The sequence below is a fragment of the Amblyomma mixtum genome, chromosome 2, assembly GCF_055824585.1.
Source record: "Amblyomma mixtum isolate Tamu chromosome 2, ASM5582458v1, whole genome shotgun sequence".
Lineage (NCBI taxonomy): Eukaryota > Metazoa > Arthropoda > Arachnida > Ixodida > Ixodidae > Amblyomma > Amblyomma mixtum.
Window position 1 is genome coordinate 39,559,130 of NC_143013.1, and position 25,250 is coordinate 39,584,379.

General features: G+C 51.2%; 1 protein-coding gene across 2 annotated transcripts in view; it reads left to right on the forward strand.

The window, feature by feature from the left end:
- The window catches only part of Chd64 (transgelin calponin-3), a 42,538-nt gene that overhangs the window by 15,930 nt on the left and 1,358 nt on the right, over positions 1-25,250 (forward strand). For both annotated transcript variants that reach the window (XM_089571225.1, XM_089571224.1), the window contains exons 3-4: positions 21,754-21,890; positions 24,009-24,219. In XM_089571225.1, coding sequence (XP_089427351.1) covers positions 21,754-21,890; positions 24,009-24,219 — 348 coding nt within the window. The remainder of the gene's footprint in view (positions 1-21,753; positions 21,891-24,008; positions 24,220-25,250) is intronic.

A 25,250-nucleotide genomic window follows, 5' to 3' on the forward strand; every position in this document is an offset into this window, starting at 1 on the left:
CAGCACACGTCATCGGCGCGGGCTTCGCGCCGGTCGACAGGTGCGATCCGTTCGCCGAGCGAAATCCGAAACCGCGTCTGGGCTTCGATATGCATTGGCACGTACAGAATTTGACCACCACGAATGCTGGCACGCTGTCGACATATGAAACAAAATATGCGCACTCACGAGGGTCAGTGCGTTGACATTGACTGCGGCGCTTTTTTATTATTATTATTATTATTATTCCACTGTACTTGTACAAAGAGGATAATGAGGCGCGGCAGCATTGGGTGCGGGGAGGCTGACTGCTGAGCACTTCAAAGCTGCCCACGAATTCTGCCAGTTCTGAACGGAAAACCGAGTACTTTCAAAGCGAGGGACTCGGTAGCATGGCATAAGAGGGAGGGATACGGTTTTTCGGAGCTGCCAGCCAGATCCAGTCCTTCCCTCTTCTCCATACTAACTCTCAGAAATGATTGTCTGGAGTCGTTGTGCAAGCCGCCAGAGAGCGAGAGAGAAATCGCCGAAGATCCTGGGCCGCCCAGAGGATCTTGGGCACGGAGCACCGGGGCGCGCTGGTCGTCCGGTTGTTCGGACGCCAGCCAGGCACCCCAAGCCACGGTGGAAGAATGGACTACCCTTTCACCGTGCTCTAGTTACGTACAGAGGGGAGGGGGGTAGCACATGCTGATTCACTCGTAGCTCAGCGGCCACAACCCGCTTCTACCCAATCGTTCTGGCGGTGAAAGAAGGCGCCCGTGTCGATCCCGGCCGATGGTTCGGATCACACGAGTGGCGCCCGTTGTCGCCATGTTACGCGCCCACATTCTGGGTCAGTGGCTGCGGCGTTCTGCTGGTCAGTATGAGGTCGCGGGTTCGACTGTCAGGGGCATATTATTTTTATTTCCTTTTCGGTTGCCCCAACCTATTCTTTGTCAGCGACAGCTGGGTCGTCGTCGTAAATCCCTGTCTTCACCGTCACTATCACCATCAGTCTAGTCGAGTCCAGCACGGGACAAAAGGCCTCTCTTCCTGCAGTCACCTCCCTTCCATCCGCAGCTGACGACCGAAATTATTCTGTTACTTCGGAGCCCTGAGCTGCAGCTTAGGCGGAGTTTTGAGACGTAGAAATCTTTTTGTTGCAAGTCTTTAGACACTGTGCACTGTTAGAGCGTGCGGTCGACGGTTGTTGGTTCATAGAAGATAGCGAGCTCAGAGGAGCAATCAGTAAAGACGCTCCAAACCTCTCACGAATCTCACGAATGTCGTTCCATACTATCAGCCGATGATCGATGGCGCTCTTCTCTAACGAGCCGAAACAGAGAGGTCGTGCACGAGACGGGACGCCGAAGCGCGTGCATGGTTCGCTGAGCTGAAAAGAAGCGGGACGCTTCTCTTTTGCTACTGCATTCACACCAACCGTTACAAATGAAGAAACACTGTCTGCCCATGTGCGACCGCACCAACGATGCCCACTCGCATGGGCATGTCAATCTTCCCTATTTTCCCTATATAGGCAAAGCTTAGTGTTTAGAAGGGCGGAGTATGTTCCGATTACTTCTATTCGCGACTCTATCCCACTGGCAAGTAATGACCGCCGGTCTGCACGCGCGTTTCCTTTGTACTGACGTCTAATCTCGACTGTCTTGTTCGACCGCTTCCTGCCTGCTTGCCCTGAGAACAGTGTCGACGCCGATGTTGTTGCCTCCCTCATTTGTCCTAATCGGAAGACACAAACAAACGAAAAACAAACGGGTAAATGGATGTGCGCTCGGGAATGCCAATAAGCGGGCTCGCAGGGAGGCCAGTCGCCAGACAGGGGCGCCGGACAAAAGCGAAACCTGAATTCCCGAGCGCTTAACATCTGCGCGAAAAAAAAATAAAGCCCTTCCCTTAGCGCTCGCTCGGCCTTCGGCGCCGAGAAAGAACGAAAGGTGATGAAAGAAAAACAGACAAGCTTGCCTCCGCGTGCGCGCACTCAACTTGCTTCGCGGACGAGCCGCCGCCGCAGCAGCAACGTGTTTGTAGTGAGCCTCCTCCTTGCACAGCGGCAGCGCCTGTGGTCGCGCCAACTCATTTTACTCGAGGCCGAAACAACGCCGTCCGTGCTTCTCCTTCTGCAGGCCTGTTTAGAGGAGAGAGCACGAGTTCGCTCAGACATAAATTCTTCTTGTCTGGCATTCCCGCTGTCGCCTCCCTCCGTAGGAGGAGGCCCCGTGGCAGCGCGCGATAGTGTTTCATATCTTTGTTTTTTTTTTCTCGCACCGCGCTTCGTGGCTACCGACGCCTTCCCCCTCCCGCCGACGTGAGGCATTCGCGAGTGAGAAGCGCCTGGCTTTAAGCTGATAGCCGGGAAGATTTGCTGATTTTAATCCTTGCGGGCACGAAGGAGACGCTCTATACAAGGCTTCGCTTGTAGCGCACTTAAGTCATGTCTGATGATTTTCAGCGATTCTACTGATCAAGTGCCTGCAATACAAGGGCATGAAATACCCGGAGTGATATAATACCTTGGGGTATGAGTCAACGAAGGACAGATATACATGGAAAAGCGCGAACAGACTGTTGGGGCGAAAGACCCCGCCGCGGTGGCTCAGTGTAACGTTATGGCGCTCAGCTGCTGGCCCGAAAGACTCGGGTTCGATCCCGGCCGCCGCGGCTGAATTTCGATGAAGGCGAAATTCTAGAAGCCCGTGTGCTGTGCGATGTCAGTGCACGTTAAAGAACCCCAGGTGGTCGAAATTTCCGGAGCCCTTCACTACGGCGTCCCTCATAGCCTGAGTCTCTTTGGGACGTTAAACCCTAATAAACCTAACCTAAACCTGTTGGTGCGAAAGTGCGAAGAGATGCCACGATAATGAAACACGGCATTATGGGGATACAGCAAGAGGTATTTGGAAAGGAATAATGGCGCCACGGCTTACCTTTGGGAATGCGGTATTTTGCCTAAGGGCTGAAGTTCTGTCGGAACCAGAAATAAATCAGAGAGCTGTTGGAAGATTAGCCCTGGATGTCCACGGCAAAACCACTAACGAAGCAGTACAAGGGGTATATAGGCTGGGCATCATTCGGAGCACCTGAAGTTGAGTAAATTTATATCATGAACGCCTGAGGAAATTGGACGATAAAATGTGGGTAGCTGGGGTGTTTAAATACTTATGCAGAAAGGGGGTTGACTCACAGTAATGGAAAAGGACTAGGAAACTAACCGGTAAGTATGCACGAAGCAGCGACGGAGAAAGAGAGCTTTAAGCAGCAGGTAAAAAGCGCAGAAGGTAAACACCGGCTTAAATCAATAAACGTTTGCTCACCACTCACTCACTCAGTGGGAAAAGAAGCAGACTGTAGAACTATATAGAAAATGGAAAAGGCAGATCAGGAAGGAATCGTTCTATGATACCTCAAGAAATGCCCTCCTCATTAAAGACAGATCAGGGTGTCTCTTAACCAAGAAGATGACATATGTGCATTGTGCGGTAAACCTGTAGAGACAATTTAACATATTGCACTAGAATGCGGCGGTATCCATCCGGATGTCATGCAGGCACAATCGCTCTCCCTGAGGCCCTATAGCGTTTAGAGATAACAATGGTCATGTAATTTAACAAAACTTCTGTTTTGTTAAAAATGGTTAAAAATGGCCATGTGGGTGAATCTGCGGTAGAAATAGGCAAAAAGCGATTGGGAGATTGGTGGCTCAAAAGCAGGGAGGTGAGTTAAGTTATAAATGCAGGATTAAAAATCGTATTTAAAGAAAATGGAGAAATGATAGATAACACAATTAAGTTTGACGGACTGCTTAAAAAATATATAAAGACGAAAAACCAATCATGGTGTCAACTGCCAACACAGCGTTTCAAAGGGGACGCTTCTATCCTGCTTCCATCCGCGGAAACGGGAGGAAATTCAGGCACCCTGTCTGGGAAAGGGTGATTAAATTCCCAGCCAGGGTGTTTAGAAAACACCCTAGCAGGAAAGGGTGGGAATTTCGACACCTAGCTGAGATAAGTGGGAATTTCATCTGAGGTCTCAGATGAAGTGGAATATGACACCCTGTAGCAGAAGTATAGGGTGGAAATTTGAAACATTCTGCCTGTTTTATAGGTAGCGTCTGGCACCGGCTAGAAATTTTGGACCCTAGCTGGAAGAGCAGTGTAGAGCAGAACTGTTGCATCACGCTAGCCGCGCGTAAGCCACAACTGCACCTGCTGTGTTTACGCGCGGACCGTGGCACTTTTATCACAGCGACGGGAGCGCACTCCGAGGACGCCTGACAGCCTGATTTCTATGTGCACGCGCTTTTCTGCGGGCGATGTTCTTTCACGGCGCATTCACAGAGCAAGCATTGGGTTATTTATATGTCATCACCAGCCTGACTACGCCCTCTGCAGGGCAGAAGCCTCTCCCATGTCTCTCCAGTTAATCCTGTCCTTTGCCAGCTATACGGCCCCCGTATCCCCGCAGATTTCTTTATCTCATCCGCCCACCTAACTTTCTACCTCCCCTTGCTACGCTTGCTTTGTCTTGGAATCCACTCCGTTAACCTTAAGGACCAGCGGTTATTCTACGTCATTCCTTCTGCTGTAGTTTCACTGTGTTTCTTTACTGTTATTCGGTTGATTGAAAAAAAAAAAAGAGAAAAGAAATGTATTCGTTATTGAACAGAGAAGGCCGCTGTGCCGAATGAATTGATTTTATGTAATTGATAGAGAGCTGGCAACCGCATGTGTATTATTGACTTCTTGGCTTTATGGTCGCAAGGACGTATTCTCTGAAAAGCGCGGACATCTTGGACACTCCCGCGCTTGCAGCCGTTCGCGCACATTTTCTTTTTTTTTTTTTTTTTGGCTGGAAGACCTGAAATGCGTCCTGCCGTGCTGGTCTTCTCGCACTCAAAACGCCGAGCAAGAGGATGAGGAGGAAGACGGAAGGGGCTGCTTGCGGGCGCTTCTACCAGTCAGCTCGGCACACGCTGAGTAGCGGATGTCTGCTGGCGGAAGCTGGGCAGCTCCGTATCTGTGCGGCTTCGGCGGTGCCATTGCAAGGCCGTGACGAAAGAACCGCCGCGCTTCCGGGACAGTTCCGGTTCGCGCATGGCAACGGGTTTGCACTGCCGTCTGAAGAGACGGCTTGGCTGGGGCGTTACAACAGCGCGAGCATCCGTTTGAGGCCTGTGGTCTCGCAGGCCGTGGGCCCACAACGCCAGAGGTGTTAGGAGGCGCATTTAGTTCAGGATCCGAAGTAAATAACCCTCCTCTGGCCATAAGTAGACCTGAGAAATTCACCCCTCGTTACAGATTGCAAATGTTGCGTTTTCATCTATCCTCGCAGGCAAGGTATATCAAAATCATCGCACAATTGCACAAACGGCATTCCGCTTAGTGAAAGGTCAGGCTGCGAGCTGCCGAAGGCGCAAAAGTCATGATGCGAGATCAATCTCATCGAAAACTAATGGCGCTGCTGGCGAAACCTCAATTTTCATCGGGCAGATGGGATGAATTTGAATTTTGGTGAATTTATTTTGTGTGCAGTTTTTAGGCGTTCATAAATTGGTCTAAATGATAATTCTAATTATTTTCCCCCAATGAATCTACCGGCACTGTAGCGGTTAGTAAAGACAAAATGTTCGAAGTTCTGTTTTCACTCTCGTATTTCCATAGCGTGAGCATCACTGTGTTAAGATGCATTCAGGTTGTTACAATGCTTATATAACCACAACCGCTCGGTCGACCGTGTTACAGCTGTCGTGCTCATTGTTATCAAACATATTCGGGGTCAGTTTAGTGATCAACAGTCGAAGGAGGCACCCCACGTACGAAAGCCACTTTTTGTTTGAAAAGGACGGAAAATATCTCTGCGAGGCTGAAGCGATGTGCTTTCCGCGTTGAAAACCTGTCGCGCTGTGAGGGTTGGTGGTTGGTGGCTGGTCGCTTCGTACACTTCCTCGGGGCTTCAAAAAATAGCTCTAAGCCCCCGTAAATATAGCTACTGTGCGGTCATTCGCAGTGACAGGTTCTCAAGGCGCAGTATACCCAGCCCCCCGTCGAAGGCGAACGACATCGAGGCATAGAACTGGCGCGAACTGCAATCGCGCGCGCTCACTGCTGGCTCGCGGTGCGCCTCTGATTATGTGTACTATATTTCTTCCGCCGCCCAGAATCGCTCATGCCTGTATCTCGGCACCGCCGAGCCAGACTGCTTGCCAAACTCCGCGCAAATGATGTAATTGCGTGCCGTTGTTATCCGCGGTTGGTCTTTGTGCATGCGCGGACCGGTGTAGGCAGCACGTGGCAATGCTGTGCGATCACAAGTGTCGCAGATATACATGTTCTCGCCATCCAAACGGGTGATTACAGTCGTGTTATGCATTGTTCTTAGGTGTCCTTGGCTGCGGCGTTTGCTCCCTGTACTGTTCCCTCTGTCATATGCGCGACGGTTACGCCGGCGACATTTCAGAGCGATCGGGGGGGGGTGTCGTCGCGGACACGCCTACCGTTGTACTGCCGGCGTTAGCGGGCATTTATATATACCTCACACTCTCGGTTATTTGTGCGGGCTCAGTTAAAAAAAAAAAAAAAAGCGGAGTGCACACACCCTCTCGGTCGATATCTGGGTCACGGGCACAGATTGCGAGGGAGGCGTTGCTGACCGGCGGAAATCCGCATTTCTGCGCGTTCTTATCTTATCGGCAGTTAATTAGCCCTTACGTCGCGTCCTCCTTTTGATCCTACATGTAGTGTGCAGCAGTCGTGCATGTAGGGCGTCGAGAGCCTCTTAAGCAGGGAATAAACGCTTATCGAGCTTATATAGTGATTTGCGTACGCGTTGTCTGCCGGCCTTGTTTATTGAGCGATGCTTGGCTCCCCTGTGGATGACGGTGAAATGAAGGTTGCAAGCTGACGGCACGCCTGTCACTTGTCGGCGCGTGTGTTGGCTGTTTTAGCCGGCGATTGAAGGTGGCGCGCGCGAACTGGTTAACTTTCTTTTTTTTTTAACTCCCGTGCGTCGACGACATGAAGCCTCGCCCGTTTTTCATCTCTTTCGGCAGCGCTCGCGGTCATTTCACCGAACGAGCGAAAGCTGATGCCAACAAAAGCGTGGGGGGACGAGCTTTCGGGAAAATCGCTTGCATGAGGTAACCGTATCCGGTGTAAGGCGGGTCGTGGCGTTTGCAGATCGTGGGCGAGACTTCTTTCTCTGGAATTACTTCGGTTAATTCTGATCACGGTGATAACCGACCCAGAGCCTGCTATCCGAAAATCGCAGTTGAGAGATCAGCACACTGACGGAAATTAAAGCAGAAAATTGCCGTCACTCTGTGCTGTCTCTGTTATGTAATACCCCGATTATTACGCAATGCTTTTCACAAGCCCGCTCAATTCATTTCATCTTGATTTCACCGAGAATAGCGCAAACTGATTTTTTTTTTCCCTTTAACCTACGCTGTACTCAGTTCTGTCTCCCAGTCTTCTTCTTCTCCACATGAAAATGGCACATACCCACGCGGGAAGATTGGCCAAGGTACGGTGGTGAATACCAAGGAGGTATATGCGCGGGAAAAAAAACAAAAAAACTAAGTGTTAGTCTTCTTCTTCACCATAAGAAGAAAGAAGAAGACTGTACTGCCTTATGCCTAACTTCTTCCTTTCCATCGCTCGCTGCGTCGTCTTTTCCCTCGTTCAGTCTCTTTTCTTCAGCCTCCATGTTTCGGCCTCATAGGCGTGATCTGACAGGATGTTCAACAGTTGTGCGCTCTCCCATGCAAGGGGTTTTCCCCATTTTGAGCCTTCCGTGCCTTGGTTGCGCCTGCCAAGCGCACATCAACCTATTTCTCTTCTGCCAATTCCTTTATGCGCGCTCTATCTCCGAAGATATGCCAGGGCTCGATGTGACGACGATGCATCCCGTTGCGATGTCGATACGCGGCCCTTGCGGAGAGGTTTCATCCAACGAGCGTCCCGTCTCGAGACCCATTGCAGCGCCTCCGTCCAAGCATCGGAGATTTCGCAACAGATACTGGTTTTTGCCTGAGGGGAGAGGAGGAGGTGCGGTTCACCTGCACATCCTGTGTTGTGTGTGGCCGCTGTATCTTTCACGGTGGGTGCGGTATGGAATTGTGCTTCCCGCAGAGAAGAAAGAAAACCAAAAAGAGCAAACTAAACTGGCCGCTCCACTGCGTCCGCCTCCCCGACGTGGGCGCGCGCGAGAGGCGGGTGCGGCCGCGCTCATCGAACGGGTTTTCTGGGCCCGTTGCCCGCCGCGCGGCTGCGCTAACTGCACGTGGTGCCGTTTTTTTTCCTTTTTTTTTCCCCCAAGAGGCGCAGGTCGGACGGCGTCGCCTGGGAGAAGGAGGGAGGGAGGTCGCTTCCGCCTTGCGGTCCCCTGCGGGTCAAAGTCGTCACGCGCTCCTTCTCCGCGGTCTGGACGGGTAGTACCGGTACCCCGCAGGGTTGTTGGACCCGTACCGGCCGCTGTCGTTTTATTTCTTGTTGCGGGCTTTATTTTCGTGTCGATGGACACGTTCAGCTGCTCGACGCACACAGACGCAAGTGCACACACACACACACACACACACACACACACACACACAAAAAAGACGCGAGAAGCCCGCAAGAGCGAAAACTTAATGAACAAAAAAAAAGCTCACTGGCCGACCTGATTAATTCCACTGTGACCTCCTTCTGGAAGCCTGTCTTGTACTTTGTAGCGGCGCGGTTTGATTTTGAGCTCGACGCTAGGGCGTGCGCGACGCCTATACCTCCGCGTGCTCAGGCCTGAGTCGTTTGAGTAGCACGTCTGTCTTTGAGAGAAGGCAAGAACCGGAAGAAAGAAATGTGAGCTAGGCTGTAACACATGTATAACTTCGCTTCAGCCCAGCCGCTTTGCGTAGTCCATTCAGCACTTCGCATTCTTCTCCTCGCAGCTTTTTTTAGGTTTCTGTCCAGAGTGACGGCAATCGCGTCGTTCTTTTCTTCGTGATAGCCTAACCTGCGAATAGTATACTACACAGAGCTCCATGGTCCTTCGGCTATTTTGTATAGCCTCCGTGTTTATTAATCAGAGCTCTTAAGACACGTAGAAATGCACCATCTTCTACAATTTCGCTACCTCTTCGCTCAGTGGAACGCATGCACGTGTTCACAAGGTGGCCATGGATTGTCCCGCTTATACGGCGTGCGCACTGTCACCGTTCACAGAGCCGGCGCAGAGTCGCAGCGTCAGAAGTATTCGCTCGTCAGCGGTACTTCGTGCCCATTGCAGATGGCTTTCTTGGGGGAAAAGGACCGTTGGAGTTGCCGGATATCTTTACAACCACGTTTGCGTTTCTTCATCCCGCTGACGCGTTCTCTTTGCGAAGAGGCTACGACACTCTTGAGCTGCGGACCGCTTCTCGCGGCGCGTTCGCCGCTTTCATCTACCGGCCGTCGCTGCATGGCGACAATGGGGTGTACTCTTGCTTATCTTCATCAAAGGAGGCGCGCGCGGGAGACGCAGCGAGCAGCCCCATCTCCCTCTACACGTGATGGTCTTCCTTCCGTTGACGTCGTCCTGTAATTCGTAAAGAAATGGGCGTTCTGAAAGCTCCCTTATTGTCGGACGAGTGGGTACCTGTAGGGGCCCTTGAAGACTTTGATGACAGCTGTGAAGCCAAGTTCGAAGTAGATGATTGGAGTCATTTGCATTCTCGTTGCTTCTTGGAACAGCTGCTGCTTGGCTGTTGCCTTGTGTCCTGACAAAAGGAGCCCTGCCTGACTCATATGTTTGCCTCGCGAAACGAGTTTGCTTGCGGCATATGTCACCGCATTCTGTGGTGCCTGGAATAACGGAGTCTTCAAATTAGTCTGAGGACAGCGAGGCGGGTCTTGTAGCGGGAAATAATGGAGGTAACATTGAGCCACAGACAGGACCTCAAACTCGAGTTATTGAAGGGTCGAATTTACTTCGGCGGGACATGTGGTAAGGTGAACAGGCGACCGACGGGCCCTAACAGAGTTGGTTTGACGAACGTACTCGGGAGTCAGAAGGGGGGATGTGGTTAAGAAATGTTCTGAGACAGTGGCCGAGTCAGGCCAAGGGCAAAGATAATTCGAAGCATTTAAGGAGAGGTGTTCGTTCTGCAGTGGGCGTATTCTGGCTGTCGAAGACGATAACGATGGTTACGAGTTAGTGCGTGAGCTATCAGTGCTGCGACTGGTTTATCGGCGTGTGCTATATTGATAAGCTTGCACCGGCGCTCTAGTGGCCGCCTTGTTGGAAAGGCCGGGAACACGGAGCGAAGAATAGCACGTTTACTTGCTTTGACGCGTGATCAGCGTCACGTACAAACCGCTCGTCGCGATCACTTGCCATCTGCCGTCAGCAGTGCGTGCATTCCCCAATCCACTCTTTCACGCGGCCCGCTGTACCTCGTAGCTCGGTCAGAGCCCTGCCCCTCCCCCGGCCTCCCTTGCCAGTGGAGTGCGTCGCGAGTGCGGGCTCCGAGTAATAACCCCCATGTCGAGGTGTCGCGCACTCCCGCTACGCGATCGGATATGCCTGAGCGCGCGCTAGAGGCGGGAGGGTATGTTCTCCTCCTCGGGTTGGCGTGACCATCTCTGGGCACCCGCTCGGAGAACGCATTTCCGGGGTGCAGCGCGCTCCGCTTGAACGCAGTCTCGTGCAGGTTGCGCGCATGTCGCCTGTTCAGCAGAGTTGTGCTGGAAACAGTGGGAGCAGCCGTCACCCCCGCGTGTGGTGCAGAGTGCGGCGGGTCGTCCCAGCCAACTCGAACGAAGGGTTCGATAAAAATACTGCTTCATGGTGAAGGGGTGAAACTTCGTCAGTACTGTTAGTGGTCGTTTTCGGCAAGCCCGAGTAACTTCGTCTGAATTCTGCATATACAAACCGCTTGCGATACCGTTTTGGACAAACGAACAGTCAGCATTGTGACAATTGTGCCGCGGTAGAAACTGTGGAACATATCCTACTTGTGTGCCCTGCGTATGCTAACGAGCGTGCGTACTATGAACATTGCATGCAGAAGCTCTGCCCAGTGCCCCTAACAATGGACAAAGTTTTAGGTCCCTTAGCCTGCTTCAGGCAACAGAGACTTGCAATGAACTTTCTTTTTTCGTATTTAAAAGACATTGGACATCTAGATAAGCTCTAAATTCACTTGCACGTTACCTTCATGCATTCTTCATGCAGTGAACTTCGTCAGCCCATTTGTCGGACTATGCGCTCCATCATTCCATAGGTTACATCAATACTCGCCATTGCATCCTTAGTACCCATTTCATGGTCGCATTTTATCTTCGTTTTTTTTTCTTTTACCTCTTCCACGCTGCTCTCCTACTGTCTTTTTCTCCCAAATTCCCCTTCCTACGCAGAGTAGCATGCCAGCGATTTTTAAACGCCGGCTAAATTCTCTGCATTTCATTAAAGAGTCTCTCTCTCTCTCTCTCTCTCAAGATTAGTCAGGTTTTTTAACAGTGTGCACCGGAGATCGACACGAGCGTCGAAATGATTCTGCTGGAGGCTGGAACGACAAATAAGTTGAAGCAAACTCCACAAGAAGGTTTTTTTTTTTTTTTTTGCCTGCACCCGCAGCATTACATATGTATCGTTGTGATGTTGAAATATGATTTGAAGCACTGCTGAGTACAGTAATGACGTGCTGCCTTCTACCAAATTTGCGGCTGACACTCAAGCTGCTCAGCGTGTGGAGAATGCCTCAAGCGAGCTCCGACAATTAAGGAGGGGAGAGTATACGTGGGGCGCTGCCTCTTGCGCGCTCACTGAACTCACGCTGTGACTTCCGCGAAATCCCCTGACGCGCCACGTGCATATTGTTAGAAGAGCGCCCGATTGCGCAAGCTGCCCTGCACGCGCGAAAAGTCGAGCTGCTGGGCGCGCTCCGCACTGAATTTCGTGCTCCATTGTCTCCCTGCAGCCCTGTATGTATATCGCTCTATGCGGTATACGTTGGGCAATGCTGGGGCATCATTTGCGTAGGTGTTGCAAAACATGCAGATTCATGGCCTTCTATTGGCTGATGGCCGTGCTGACGTTGCGCGTCCGAGCGCTTGCGTCCGCTATGACGGCAGATAATGTATTCTACGCAGGTTCGCACCACTGTGCAGCACGTGCGAGTCTTCACAGCAGATGAATCGACGCACTGCCGTTTGTCTACTTCCTCGCCATCCAGCGATTTTTCTCTTCTAGCCCAAATACAATTGCGATCTTTATGAATGCGTACAAAGCCACTGGCACAAAGAGCATGAACGAAGGAAGCAGAGTAGAGTCTGCCTTTCCTGGAAGCGTGCACCAGTGTATCGAGCCAATACCACATAGAAACTACCTATATGGATCATATTGGCCGAGTGTACCGGGCTGCTCGTGCGGTTCGTCTCCTGCGCGTCGCTGTCTCGTTTGTCTGATGCATTCAGTTCTCAGAAGTTCCCGCGCCACTTTGCGCTCCATCACTGCTCTGAACAGTTGGAACGAAGCGGCAAGCGTTCCTCAGAGGAGTCCTTTCAACAGTGGCGTCGACAGATTGTCATGACGTTGACGTTTAATCCGTTTGATCCGTGGTTAGTCCCCTTGCACCTGCCACCATGGACCGTGCGGTCCTCGCAGTTGGCGCGGAAATATGTGGGGACAGCAGGCAGGGGCCCCATGCAGCGCGCGACCCTTCAACTGTTCTTGTCACGCGGGAAGGAGCGGTGCGGACTTCCAAAAAGTACACTCCGGCCTCGCCGCTAAAGTGAAGCTGTAGTAAGCCTCGCATGAAGCACGCAGCCGGCCGGCGCGCACCGTCCCTCTGTAGCGTCGGCGACTCATCCACGGGTGAACCTTTCCAACCTTAGCGCCGCGATACTGCTCGCTGGATTACATTTTTCACTTTTCTCTACCAAGCGCTCCGTGGGAGTCAGGTGTAAAAATCCAGCAGTATGGCGGCGCCAAGGTGTGGATGGTCGTAGAGGTGCAAATGATAGCGAGTGCTCGCGGCCTGAAGACTGACGGGAAAGGGACCAGGTTCCGCGTGTTTGCGGACCATAAGGCGCACGCGCGGCAACTGATTGCAGCACCGCCTGCGGCATCATCGCGTTGCACGCTTGTCAGACCAGCGGGTATTCTTATCGTGGCTGCAGGAGACGTATACTGCCGGGCGCCTACTGCGATGATGATGATGATCTCGTGGTCACACCCTTTACAACGGGAGAACGTCTGTTATCAGAGTCCGACCAAAAGGTACAAAAAAAATGTATAGAACAATAGAATAAACGGACGCGCCGCCTCGAGGTAGTGTGCGGATCTAACAGCGGCTACTGTAGTGGCCGTACTACTCTGCTGAAGATCTCGTTGACGCCTGCCCTTGTGCGATGTGACGTGCGTGTCTCGCCTCGGACAGAACGTCTGGCAATCAGCGGCCGTAGCTTTCGGGCTCCACTATAGTTTTCTGTTGACCTGTATGGAGGGGTGGGTGTTGTGAGCGGTAAGCCTCGTCTCCTGAGGTGCCTGGAATCTCAGACCAGGCACACCACCTGCGAGGCCGTATTGGCGGCACACGCGCGTTGCTTCATAACTGCGGAACCGGCGGTGGTCGTCGCCGCCGTGCACGGTTCGCAGCTGCGGAACCGGCCACAGCTGCGGCGAAACTCCGCTTGCCGCCGAGTTGCGGCACGCTTTTCCACGAATGCACGGCCGCCAAACGACCGAGCGAAGAAAGGCTTTCGCAGGTTGCTGCTGCCGCAATTACCTCCCTCCACCCCTTCTCCGATTTCGTCATCTCTTTTTTGCTCGTCACTTCTCAAAGCTTTTTAGGATCGCGAGCGACCGCGTAGGCACCGCCAGCCTTGCTGCCGTGCATGACGTCTTGCGTACTTCATTGTGCAGATCGTTGTGCGGGTCATCGGAGCAGCGAAGACGTTAGATTGTTATACGCTCATCTTGGTATCCGCGCTCCCATGTCTCGGACGCTCTTGGATCATTCCTGGTTTGTGTTGCGTCTGAATAGGTCACCTTACGTCATCCTACAAAGCTGCCACCATGCCGCCGCGGTGGCTCAGCGGTTATGGTGCTCGGCTGCTGACCCAAAAGACGCGGGTTCGATCCCGGCCGCGGCGGCTAGAATTTCTTTGGAGGAGAAATTCCAGAGGCCCGTGTACTGTGCGATGTCAGTGCACGTTAAAGAACCCCAGGTGGTCGAAATTTCCGGAGCCCTCCACTACGGCGTCTCTCGTAGCCTTAGTCGCTTTGGGACGTTAAAACCCCATAAACCAAACCAAAGCTGCCACCATTGTCGAGCTTGCCTTTACGAGCGGATCCGCGCGTTCACAACCGTATACGCCTTCAAAAATGCGCATTGACGTACGACTGTTCGATGACCGCTGTCATTGCCTGTACTTCGCCAACATCCCTTAGACTATTATCTAGGTGGCGTTGGCTTCGCAGGACGTACTATGCTGTGTTGTTCAACTGTCTATCCGCCATAGCACACAAAGAAAACACGACATTGTCCTGATAGTGCTGGATTCGCGCAGCACGCGCATGCGCACGCGACACCCAACATTTTCTCCAGCTCGTTGGTCCCCTTTCGCGCGTGATCCTTCCTCGCCTCATCTGCTGCATCACCCCAATTCAGGCATTGAGGAAAAAACAAAGGCAAGTAAACAAGCTGTCCCATGAACATCCCGTCACGGGCAGCTCATGCTGCATACTCCTTTATCTCCTTGTACCAACGCCGAGCTCTCCTACCTCCCCCTCCCTTTACGGCACAGCACCGCCGACCCAGCACTATCCACTGCCGTGCATGGTCACGCAACCACCACACTACGTAGTACTACAGCGGAACTCACCGTGGCTTCGGCCGTCTCCGTCGCAGTAAACATCTGTGGAGAAGCCGTGGCACCTTTCCGTCGCCACTTAAATCCCTGTGCAGCACACTGGGTGGTGGAGTATAGCTATCGCGAATGGCCGTAACAGCGGTATATCGCACGCCAGACAATGGACTTCGCATTGTTAAACGTGTTTTGCTTTCTCTATCTGTACAACAACGAATCTCCGCTCAGCTGGTATCATGCGTGGCACTTTACCGCTCGCTGTGCTCTCTGTGGTGGCTGTTCCCGCTTCTTTCCCGAGCTGTGTCGACTTCTGGTGCGCGCATCGCGCCCGTTTTGGTCCGGTTACGGAATTCTGCTGTATTAGCTGCATGGTTTCCCGCGCATTCACAGCAAGGTCTTGTGGCCAGAAAAATTATCTTAAAGTCACGGTGAAGCAGCTTCTCCCCCCTCCCCCTCTCTCTCTCACCATCGGGAAAGGAAAGAAGCTTAAAAAATAATGAAAACCTAGGTTTACGTAAATGCAGGACCAATCTGTATCACGTGTAGCGCCTGGAGATTGACGTCTGCCGTCGACTACAATAAATAACGTAGCCCGCAGCTTTTGAAAGGTGTCTTAAAAGCTTGCGCTCCTCTTGCTGCAAGAAGTTCTTGTAAGCTTCTTGCAAGCTGTTTTGTTGTCCGCCTCGATGGACCGCCTCCACTTAACGTAGCAACCGCCACTCGGCTCGAGTGACTCAAGAGTGCCTTTTATGCAAACCTTTTGGGGAGGCCGTTTAAAATTGTGCCGCTGGCCTCGAACGTTGCCGCCAAAGCCCCCTTCGACCTCCGTCTCTTTCCTTTACGCTTTCGTCTTGCGCGTTCTCGTTCGCGGTAGAGTTGTTCCCATTTGGGTGGTGAACAGGTCGTGCGCGCTAAGCCGCGTGCCTCAGCCTGAAGTCACTGGAATTTTTTTCCTCCGACTTTTCTGCGGCCGCACACATTGCGACACCCGCAGGGTGTAGCACGTCCGGTACGAGAACGAGCAATGCGTGTTGAATCCGTTTTGCAAATATGTGTTTCCTGTGCTTGCAACAACGTAGACACCTTCCAGGCAGCCAGCCGTATAGATAGTGCGGACTTGGTGATGACACGCTATCGAGGAGGTGGGTAGAGAGAGCTCGGGGGGGGGGGGGGGGGGGGGGGGGGGGGCGGGGGGGGTATGACTCATTGCGTGCCCAAGTACGAGTGGAGACGCTCGACAGACGTGCTTCGCCGCCACCACCACCTCGGGTGCAGCGCGCCTGGTAAGGAGAAGCCCTTTCACTAGCGAACGTCGGCGGAAACTGGATGCGCGAATGAGGCGCTGGCTCAAGGACGTCGCACTTCCTCTCTCTGCGTCCGTTTGCTCCGTGGAGGTCTGCCGTTGGGTCTGCTCGCTCTCTCTCCCTGGCACAGTCGGGCCAGACAGGGAGGGAGGCATCTTTCAAAGGGTGTTAAGAGATGCCTGTAGCGTGTGGCGACGAAAATAAATATGGCGCGCTTCTAGCGTGCGATGGAAGACGACAGAGCCGTTCTTTCTCACGCAGAGGCCATCGAGATGGGGTCGTTCAGGGGACGTATCTGTCAATGGCGACCCCGAAGGGGCCCCCGTTGGAACGCGTTAAAGAAAATGCGACAGCTAATTTAGTGTAGTAATTTAGTAATCAGTGCCTAATGTCCTTCTTGCGATTTTCCCGCCAGAACTCCTGTTGAAACCAATTCCATTGCTTTTATATAGTATGCATGAGCCCTTGTAGAATGTTCGAGTACTTTCCATTGGATTATAATATGGAATTAAGCTAGTCTGATCTACTAATCCGCCTTAAAATTAATTCATCTCTGAGGTGGGACAACTCCCATTTTTTTTTTTTTGGGGGGGGGGGGGGGGGGGAGGACGCTCTCAATCGCATTCATAGATCGCGGGGAGTCCTCATGCCTCTACTGGCGCAGTGGTGCAGCGGTTAAGCGATGCGCCACTGCACTGGCAGGTGGTTGTTTCATACAAAGTCACTGGTGGTGCTTGTAGACCCAACTGATAGGTTGCACTTCCCGAGCTGCATTGCGGGCGGGTGGCACCTCTGAATTTGGCAACGGTGGACAGGCTGTGATGATGCCACAAGGCCGCGTGACCCCTCTCGACTAATCGTGTAATTTCACATTTCGCGGTGCTCTGATTGGTAAACTGGAGTCACTTGACCCTGACGTCGTCATCACGGAATTGACCAATCACGGAATTTTGTTACGTAGGACCAGGATACCGCATGACGACCGCGTAAATGCAGTCGCATTAAAAAAGTGCTAAAGCTGTGCACCGTTTCTAGCGATGATGTACAACTGCCTGGACAACCAGAAAACTGTACTCGTTGGGTGGTAGGTAAGCCTTTCATCTAACCTGTGCCGACACCATCTGTGCCAGCACCTTTGGTGTTCACTGTTCCAGGTTTTAGCTAGAGACAAAAATAGAAATTCAGTGTTCAAAATTTCTTTCATACGTTTCAAATCATGACAGTGGTAACGTTACCAGTGGCCGACAAAGCACAGTTCTGCCGATGTGTCGAGAGTTCATGTCGCGAGACTTTGGCTGTTTCCCCAGAGTGCACTCTCTGCGGAGAATCGCACGCCACCCTGGACCACATCCTCTTCGGCTGCCCTGCCGATCCTCCCCTGCAGGGGCAGCCCGCCATCGGTACATGGGAGGAATGGGAGGCCCTCCTTGCGTCGCTAGGCTCGGACACGCAACTTCGCTGTGTGAACCGGGGTGCCAGTGCCATGGCCCTACGTGGCCTGGACACATGCGCGTAATGTGAGGGCTGTGCGCTGGCCCTGAGACCTTGCACGGTCCAAACTCGCTTGCATAATACAGTTTTCCATCCATTTGACTTTGAAGAAAGCACGACGTACGCTGAACAAGTTGGTAATAAATCTTGGTTTGGATTATTAGTTTAACGTCCCAAAGCTACTCAGGCTGGAGGGACGCCGTAGTGAAGGGCTCCAGAAATTTCGACCACCTGGGGTTCTTTAACGTGCACTGACACGCACAGTACACGTTCCTCTAGAATTTCGCCTCCATCGAAATTCGGCCGCCGCGGCCGGGATCGAACCCGCCTATTTCAGATAGAACTGTGCGAGAGAGGCTGCAGGATTTTTCGAGCTCCTCCTTAATTATTTTTTATCCCGGTGCCTTCGGTTTTGAAACGAATGGAAGCGCGCATGTCTTTATCGACAGTCTGTACAGACGTCTTTCACGTCCGCAGGCGTCCTATCGCTAGCCGCCGCAGGACGTGGTTCCGAGCGGAGCGGCTGACATCCCGGCCGGAAGACGCGACTAGAGGAGAGATGGTCCAGAAGCCGGAGCTGAGACAAGCCCTCCTCCGCGTCCCCTCTCTTTACCCTTGGGCTTGTTTTGCTGCATCGCCGGTTGGGAGAGAGGGACAAGGAGGCGCAAACTGTCGCCTTCCCCTGGGGGCCAGCTCTTTCTTTATTTGCGCCGCTTGCCGAGATAAGTTACGCGATCGAGCCCTTTTGCACGGCACGACAGAAGCACGGCCCCTTTCCTGTGGGGTTTTTGGCGGGAAGCGATCAAGTCACGTCGCAGCGACCCGTCTCGGCGGCTTGGGGCGTTCCTCTGGCGGTCAGCTGACAGGCTGTACGCCGAGACGGTAGACTAAAGATCCCGGACGGAGAGAGACGTGTGGCTTGGGAGCATTAAAATACCGCAGCTGGGCCTCGTTCTGTGGGCGTGGGGGCGCTACAACTGCAGCTTTTCCCTTTCTACGAAAAAAAAAAAAAAACGTCAGTCCTGGCTGCCATTTATATGGCGTCCGGTTGCTACTTCGATGGAGCGGACGTCGTCGTCATTGAATCCCCTGCAGGAAAAGCTTCCAGTGACGCTGATCGACAGGACGTTGTTTGTTTTAATCTCTCTAAAGTTAAACTTAATGAGCCCTAATCCGAATATAAGTTTAAGTTCGGCTCTTGGCTGCTCGGGCTACCGCGTCTCCATGGAGGTAAAATGCAAGAATGAGCCTGTTCGCTGCCCGGAACCCAAATAGAGGTAGCCTGTCAGTGTACGGAGTAACTGCGCCCTCTACACGCGGCGGGCCCTGAATTGGCTGCAAGACTTCCTTGCGGCTGGTTGCTGTGGGAGTTTGACCGTTGGGCACGTCTGAGAAAGCCGCCGACTACTACCTGTGGCAAAACTTGACGGAGTTCATACGATTCGGATGAAAGGGACTTTTCGCAAAGCGCGGGTGTTTTGCCTGATGGAGTGAACGCTCGGTTTTGTCGTGCTGATGTATGGTGACGGTCTTCATTTGTATGAGAGTCGATTTTTCGAGCTGTCCCCTTTTCACGCCAGACACACTCCGAATTTTTGTCTATTCCGTGACTCTGTAGTGACGCCCGTTTTAAACGTTCTGCAACATTGTACTTTTAACCTGTCGCGAATACCGTGTCAGTTTTATTCCTTCGAGAAGCATCCCATTAAGATCAAGATCAAACTACTTGATACACCCTGTATAGCGCCTCGTTTGTGGCTTCTAAAGGTGCGCTCTCCGGCCTCGCGGACTGCATAGCTGCCGCGCGGGGTCCGCTCCGCATTCCGGCGCGCGGCAGCCGCAGCTGGCTGCGTCGTTGGCCTAGCTACCACAGCATAGCCATGAGCCATTTGCGCTCGGACACGGTCCGCCTTGACCCGCAGGCCCCATTCGTAACGATGGACAGCTCTCTCACTCTCCGCCGCGGCACGCGCAGTAAACGATCCGAACGCGAGACAATCAGGCTGCTGTCGGGATCGACAGGCTTTCCCTACGAGCGATATTATTATAGGCCGTCCTTACTGTGAAGTCAGTGTTATCTAGTACAGGTCCTGAAATGTGCCACTTGGGTGTGGATGCAGTGCAAACGCGCGTCTACGACGTATCAGGCCGCGCCGCACTGGCAACGACGGGCTGAAGCGATTTTGGTGTAACGGGGCGCTTTACTCAGAGACTTCGTTGTAAGCGGTTGGCCCAGCTCCTTCGGAAAGTCGAGTAGGAGGCCAGGGATGATGCGGAACAAGCTAGCTGCCATCTTCCCTTGGCGACGAAGTGCGTCAAGCACGAAGTTACGCGACGCGCGGGCGCGGTCAGCCGTGGTCGGAACGCATGTCGTAACAAGCGCGAACGGCACAGCCAGGCTGCTGCGCCTGATGCATTGCCGCCGCCATCGACTGCTGCCGGTACGGCGCGGCGACGTTTCCTTATATGGCAACAGGCGGGGAAGAAGATGCTCCCCCTTTTTCTCCCTCTCCCCCTGATGCCCGTCGCGCCGTCGGACACGCAATCCAGCCAAGAATGCTGCGACGCCAATAGACTCGCCTGCGCCAGCTGCGCGTTTTTATTTTCCCTTTGCGGTCCAGGCTGCTGAGTAGAGGCGGGAAAAATACGTGCAAAGACGGGCAACCGACGCGCGGTGGGCGTTGTTGCTTGGCGCGCGCGTGCGAACCACGTGGTCGCGAATGTGTGCAGATCTGCTCCTCTGCAGATGACTGCGCTAGCTGAATTTCTTTTTCCTTGTTGACCTGCCGCACAAAGAGTCGCTTTTCTGTTTCCCCCTTTCGCTGAACGCGCCGCCTTCGTCCGTCCGTAGAGCTACTGGGCGTTGTAAGGCGCCCCGTCGTCCACGGATATCCCGCGCGTAGTCGGCTTGCTCAGGTCGGCCGTTTTCGTTGTTTTCTTCATAAGGTGTCGATCTCGTTGTCCGGCGATAGAAGCAATGACCGGCATAATTAAACTGTCAAGAGTTGGCAGGGGTGTGTCGGGGGGTCGAAATGTTAAGCGTAATAAAAGGAACACGATTTACACTCATACAAAATTACTCCAAGCGACAACGGCGTAAAACGTGTCATTCTTGTGCGTGGAAGGGTCGGAAACGGATGGGAATGTTCGTTTTAAGTTTCGTCTCTGAAATGGGAAAGAAGCGCGCACATGCGCCGCAAATGATGACCACTTTTTCCTAACAGAAGGCAGGAAAGATTGTACCTGAAAACCGACACATATATGCAACGCCGTGTGAAACGCGCAGTATCCAGTGGTTCGATCGGTTCGCATGTCTGTTGGCACAAGCGAGGAGGATGACTTGTTTGTGAGGCAGATTAATAAAAGAATAGAAAAAAGAACATTTACCTGTGATTTTTTTTTTTGTATGTGGTGTCCTGGAGCTGCACGTGGGCTATGAGGGACGTTGTAATGGAAGGCTGCGGATTAATTTTGACTGACATGTCCACTGTACAGCACAACATGCAACTCATACACTCCTCTCTGTGCCATGGCATCAAGCTTACATAGCCATCATGACGGGTGCCCATGAGTGATAGTGGCGAATGGGTACTGATAAACAAAGCTTTCTAACAAAATAATGCAGCTGTGCAGAACTCTCTGGCAGGCAAAATCTAAGAGATTTAGGTGCAAAGTACTGCTAATTGAAGATGTTTACAACAATAATAGTGGGAAATGTTCTGGGACACAGTGCTCGGAATATATTTGTAATGTTGTTTTATATTTGACTCAGTTGTTGATGATGATGATAACATTTGTTAATTTTTAACACTATAATAGCATTTAAAAGTCAGCATTACAATGTCTATTTTCAATGTTTAACTAATGTTTTTTGTATACTGTATAACATTGGTTGTGAATTAATAACATTAATACATTAATGTACCGATTTCACTAGTCACCTTTGAGAGCGTGCTTATGCTGTTTCATAACGAAGCTAACAGGTTAAAGGTTTAGTCTAGAATGACTGTAGGGTCACGCAGTGTTCCAAGAATATCGGTGCTTCTCAACTTGCATTACTTCTTCACATTAATCCTCTTTTGTCATAATGAATCTTTGCTGAGTTGTCTGGGCTGCAAAATTCACCGTGCCTTTTGCATATGATGATGCAGATCCAGTCCAAGTATGACCCGGAGCTGGCTGGTGCGCTGCTCGCCTGGGTCAAGGAGGTCACGGGCAAGGACATCAACACCTCGGGTGACATGGACAACTTCTACGAGACGCTCAAGGATGGTGTCCTCCTCTGCCAGTGAGTAACGTCCCTTTGTGGCACATCTGCACATAGTACACTAGGCAGGATGTGTGTGTTCTCCCCTATAGCGTGTTTTGGTGAAGCTGCACAGTGAGGGCAAAATACTTGCAACACACCACCTGGAATAGCAGTAAGTTCAGGGCTCGCAACTGTCGGTTTGCATACATACTTGCGGAAAACAGGCAAGACTTAATATCGAAACATAACCGTTCGCAGCGAATAAACTCGCAAAATTTTCCAGCTTGTTCCTCCGATAGGCTCTCCTTCAAGCTTCAAGCCTGACATAGGCGTCCTTCATTTACACAATGGGTACAAGCTTTCCCCTGTCTGGTGCTCGGCTTATTTAGGGTGAAATGCTCGAGAAATGGGTCTTGGATCCCACCTTGAGCAGAAGAAAAAAACCTTGTGCCAGGGCGCTGTTTGGCCACAGTTGCCTTTGCACCATAAAAAAATCATCATCATTTTTACAGACCTAAGAACAACATTTACAAGTTGTGAACTGAACTCAACAGCCGCTTCTCTCTTCTTTTTCTCTCCTTTTATCTGCCTTCCCAAATGTAAAGTTATCTGGGCGTCTCCTGACTAAACTTCCCGACTCTTTCTTCTGTCTCTCTCTGTGTTGTTGGTGAGGGGGAGGGAGGGAGGGAAGCTCTAATTTGCGTCTAGCTATTAATGTTGCACGTCTCAATGCCCAAAGGCCAGTTGTCGAAACATGGCAGATATGTTTTCTGCAAAATTCAGCAAAGCTGTTGTCTGCATTCTTGTGCTGTGATTGTTCTCATTGAAGTTGCAGTTGCCACAGTGAAATGCATGGTTTCATGTGCATAAACACCTACTAGACTAATTCAAAGAAATTCCATAGTCAGTGGTGGATCGGTTTCATCCTTTGCTGGGCTTGCAGTAGATATGTGAAATATACAGGGTAAACCATGCATGAAATCTAATTTTTGCAAGGACACCGAGAGGTTGGTTTCACATGAACATTTGACAGTAGAATATTTCTATTTTTGGGTTGGAGGTAGTGTTCTGTTTGGGGCTGTGACTCACTCCATGCATTTTATAAGTAACAGTCAACTAGCTAATATTCAATGGAGCAATCAGTGGCTTGTTCAATACTTTTACCTTTCTTCCCAATAGCAGTTAAAAATGTACAGTTGTAAAAAGCTCCTCTGTGCCATTTTTATCCCAAATTTGCTAGCTGCCCTAGCTCTGAATATGTGCCCATTAATGCTAAAGGTATAAGCATTAGTTTAAAGAAGTTAGCATTGGCTCCTCGAGCGAAAACTCGCCCTTATGGATTTTGATCCATGCGTTATTGGCCAGCTGCATTGCTGAGTGTGGCAGTTTCGGCAGGTTAAACAGCTCTGCTGACAGTGTTTCACATGTCCAACAAAGCTTCCTAATTTTTGCAAGAAAAGCATGCCGATAGTTATTAACGTACGCTTTCAAATGAATGGCATGAAGTGCTGACAAAGTTGGATTTTTCTTACAGTACATTGGTGCATGCAACTGTGGTTCTATCACCTCTTTGTATACTGCTTGTTTAACCAGTAATTGAGGACGTACAAATTGAGCAGTAGGCAGGCAGAGTAGGGAGCTCGATGGCAGGGGTGGTATTTCTTTAGCAATCTTGTGAATGACTTGTGCACTTTACTGAGACACTAAGAACAAACTAAAGTTGGCCTGTATTGATAGATTACTGCATTCTAAAAACATTGAAAAGAGAGGTTTTGTAAGCTAAAAATCGGAAAAAAACAACACAGCTGCCACAGCCCCTTTTCACAAGCGAACTCTAGTGACATCAAGAATCTCTGAAGCTAGGCTACGTAGTCATTCCATATCAGACAGTTATCATGGAGTCCTTTTTTGGTCTTGACATCACGAGTTTGGATCAAGTAGCGGGAAAAAAAATATGTTCAGTTATTAAATCCAGTTTTCTCAGCAATTACAGAAGGAACGTCAATCTAGTGAGAAAGAGCCATGCAATTGATTTTTGCTGAGAATAAAAATTGGACAGAATTGTCCTCGGTGATCCTTTAAGGTACTGTATTCACTGATCCAAGCCATTTTGAGCAAGTGGAGGCTGAAAACCGCTTGTGCCTTATTCTTGCACAGCCTGGTGAACTCAATCAAGCCAGGCAGCATCCCCGACAAGAAGATTAACAACTCCAAGATGGCCTTCAAGTGCATGGAGAACATCAACCTGTTCCTGGAGCATGCACGACAGATGGGTGTCCCTGCCCAGGAGACCTTCCAGACAGTCGATCTTTGGGAGAAGCAGAATCTGCTCTCAGTCTCCATCTGTTTGCAGTCCCTGGCCAGGAAGGTAGGTCGCACAAAAGCTTTGCCCTACAACTGCTACTGCTGTAGTCTGGTGTGGGAGCTCTGTGTACACCTGGCGTCTAATGTTTTTGGCCCATGAGTGCCGGCGAAAAGCACTATTTTATCGTAGCCTGCGCATATAGCCAGATAATGACAGAGGCTGTGCAGAGCTGTCTCCCTAAGGCACAGGCTACAGGTTTTCATGTCAGAGCTCCAGTCGCTTCCACAAAATTAAAATTTTTTTGCAACTTGCATGCCCCATGAACTTTCGATGCCAAGTGTACGTTTATGTTTCGCTGCGCAACGAAGAGGCACTTGTGCCAGTAGAACCTGTGGTTTATTGCCGTTTTTAAATTGGATGCTAATTAAAAAGTTTGAGGTCGGTTTAATCAAATGTCGCTGAATTACATGAAAGACAAGCTGTTCTTGAGAGTCCCGATTAGGCTTATGCCCCATTTAAGCCACAGCAGAGTGAGGGACATCTAAAAGCAATGGAAAATATTTCATTTCAGTGCACTTCTTCTCTTTGTGCTCAGGGCTAGCCACTTGCCTGGAATTGGATACTGCTAATATGAACAAGTCGCTTTAGGGCACCACCTCTAGATGCTGTTCAAACCAAGTTGTCATTCTCCCTTAGTTCCTTGTCACAAAAATGAATAAGAAGTCTGAACACCTTATGCTTTCTTAAAACCTATTCAGGCATTTGTGGCCTTGATGTGTTCTGCTTTGGCATCCTTATTTGAATGCATTGTTTACCACGGCTTGCTTAATCTCACTTGCACATAAGTTTCTTATTTCAACTTGATACCTCATTATATTTTCACTCTTACTGGCAGTTGCACTTGTGCTTTGTGGATCTTGTCCACTTTTCCTAGCTGCGCCCCGCCGCGGTGGCTCAGTGGTTACGGTGCTCGGCTGCTGACCTGAAAGACGCGGGTTCGATACTGGCCGCGGCGGCTGAATTTTTTGAAGGCGAAATTCTAGAGGCCCGTGTGCTGTGCGATGTCAGTGCACGTTAAAGAACCCCAGGTGGTC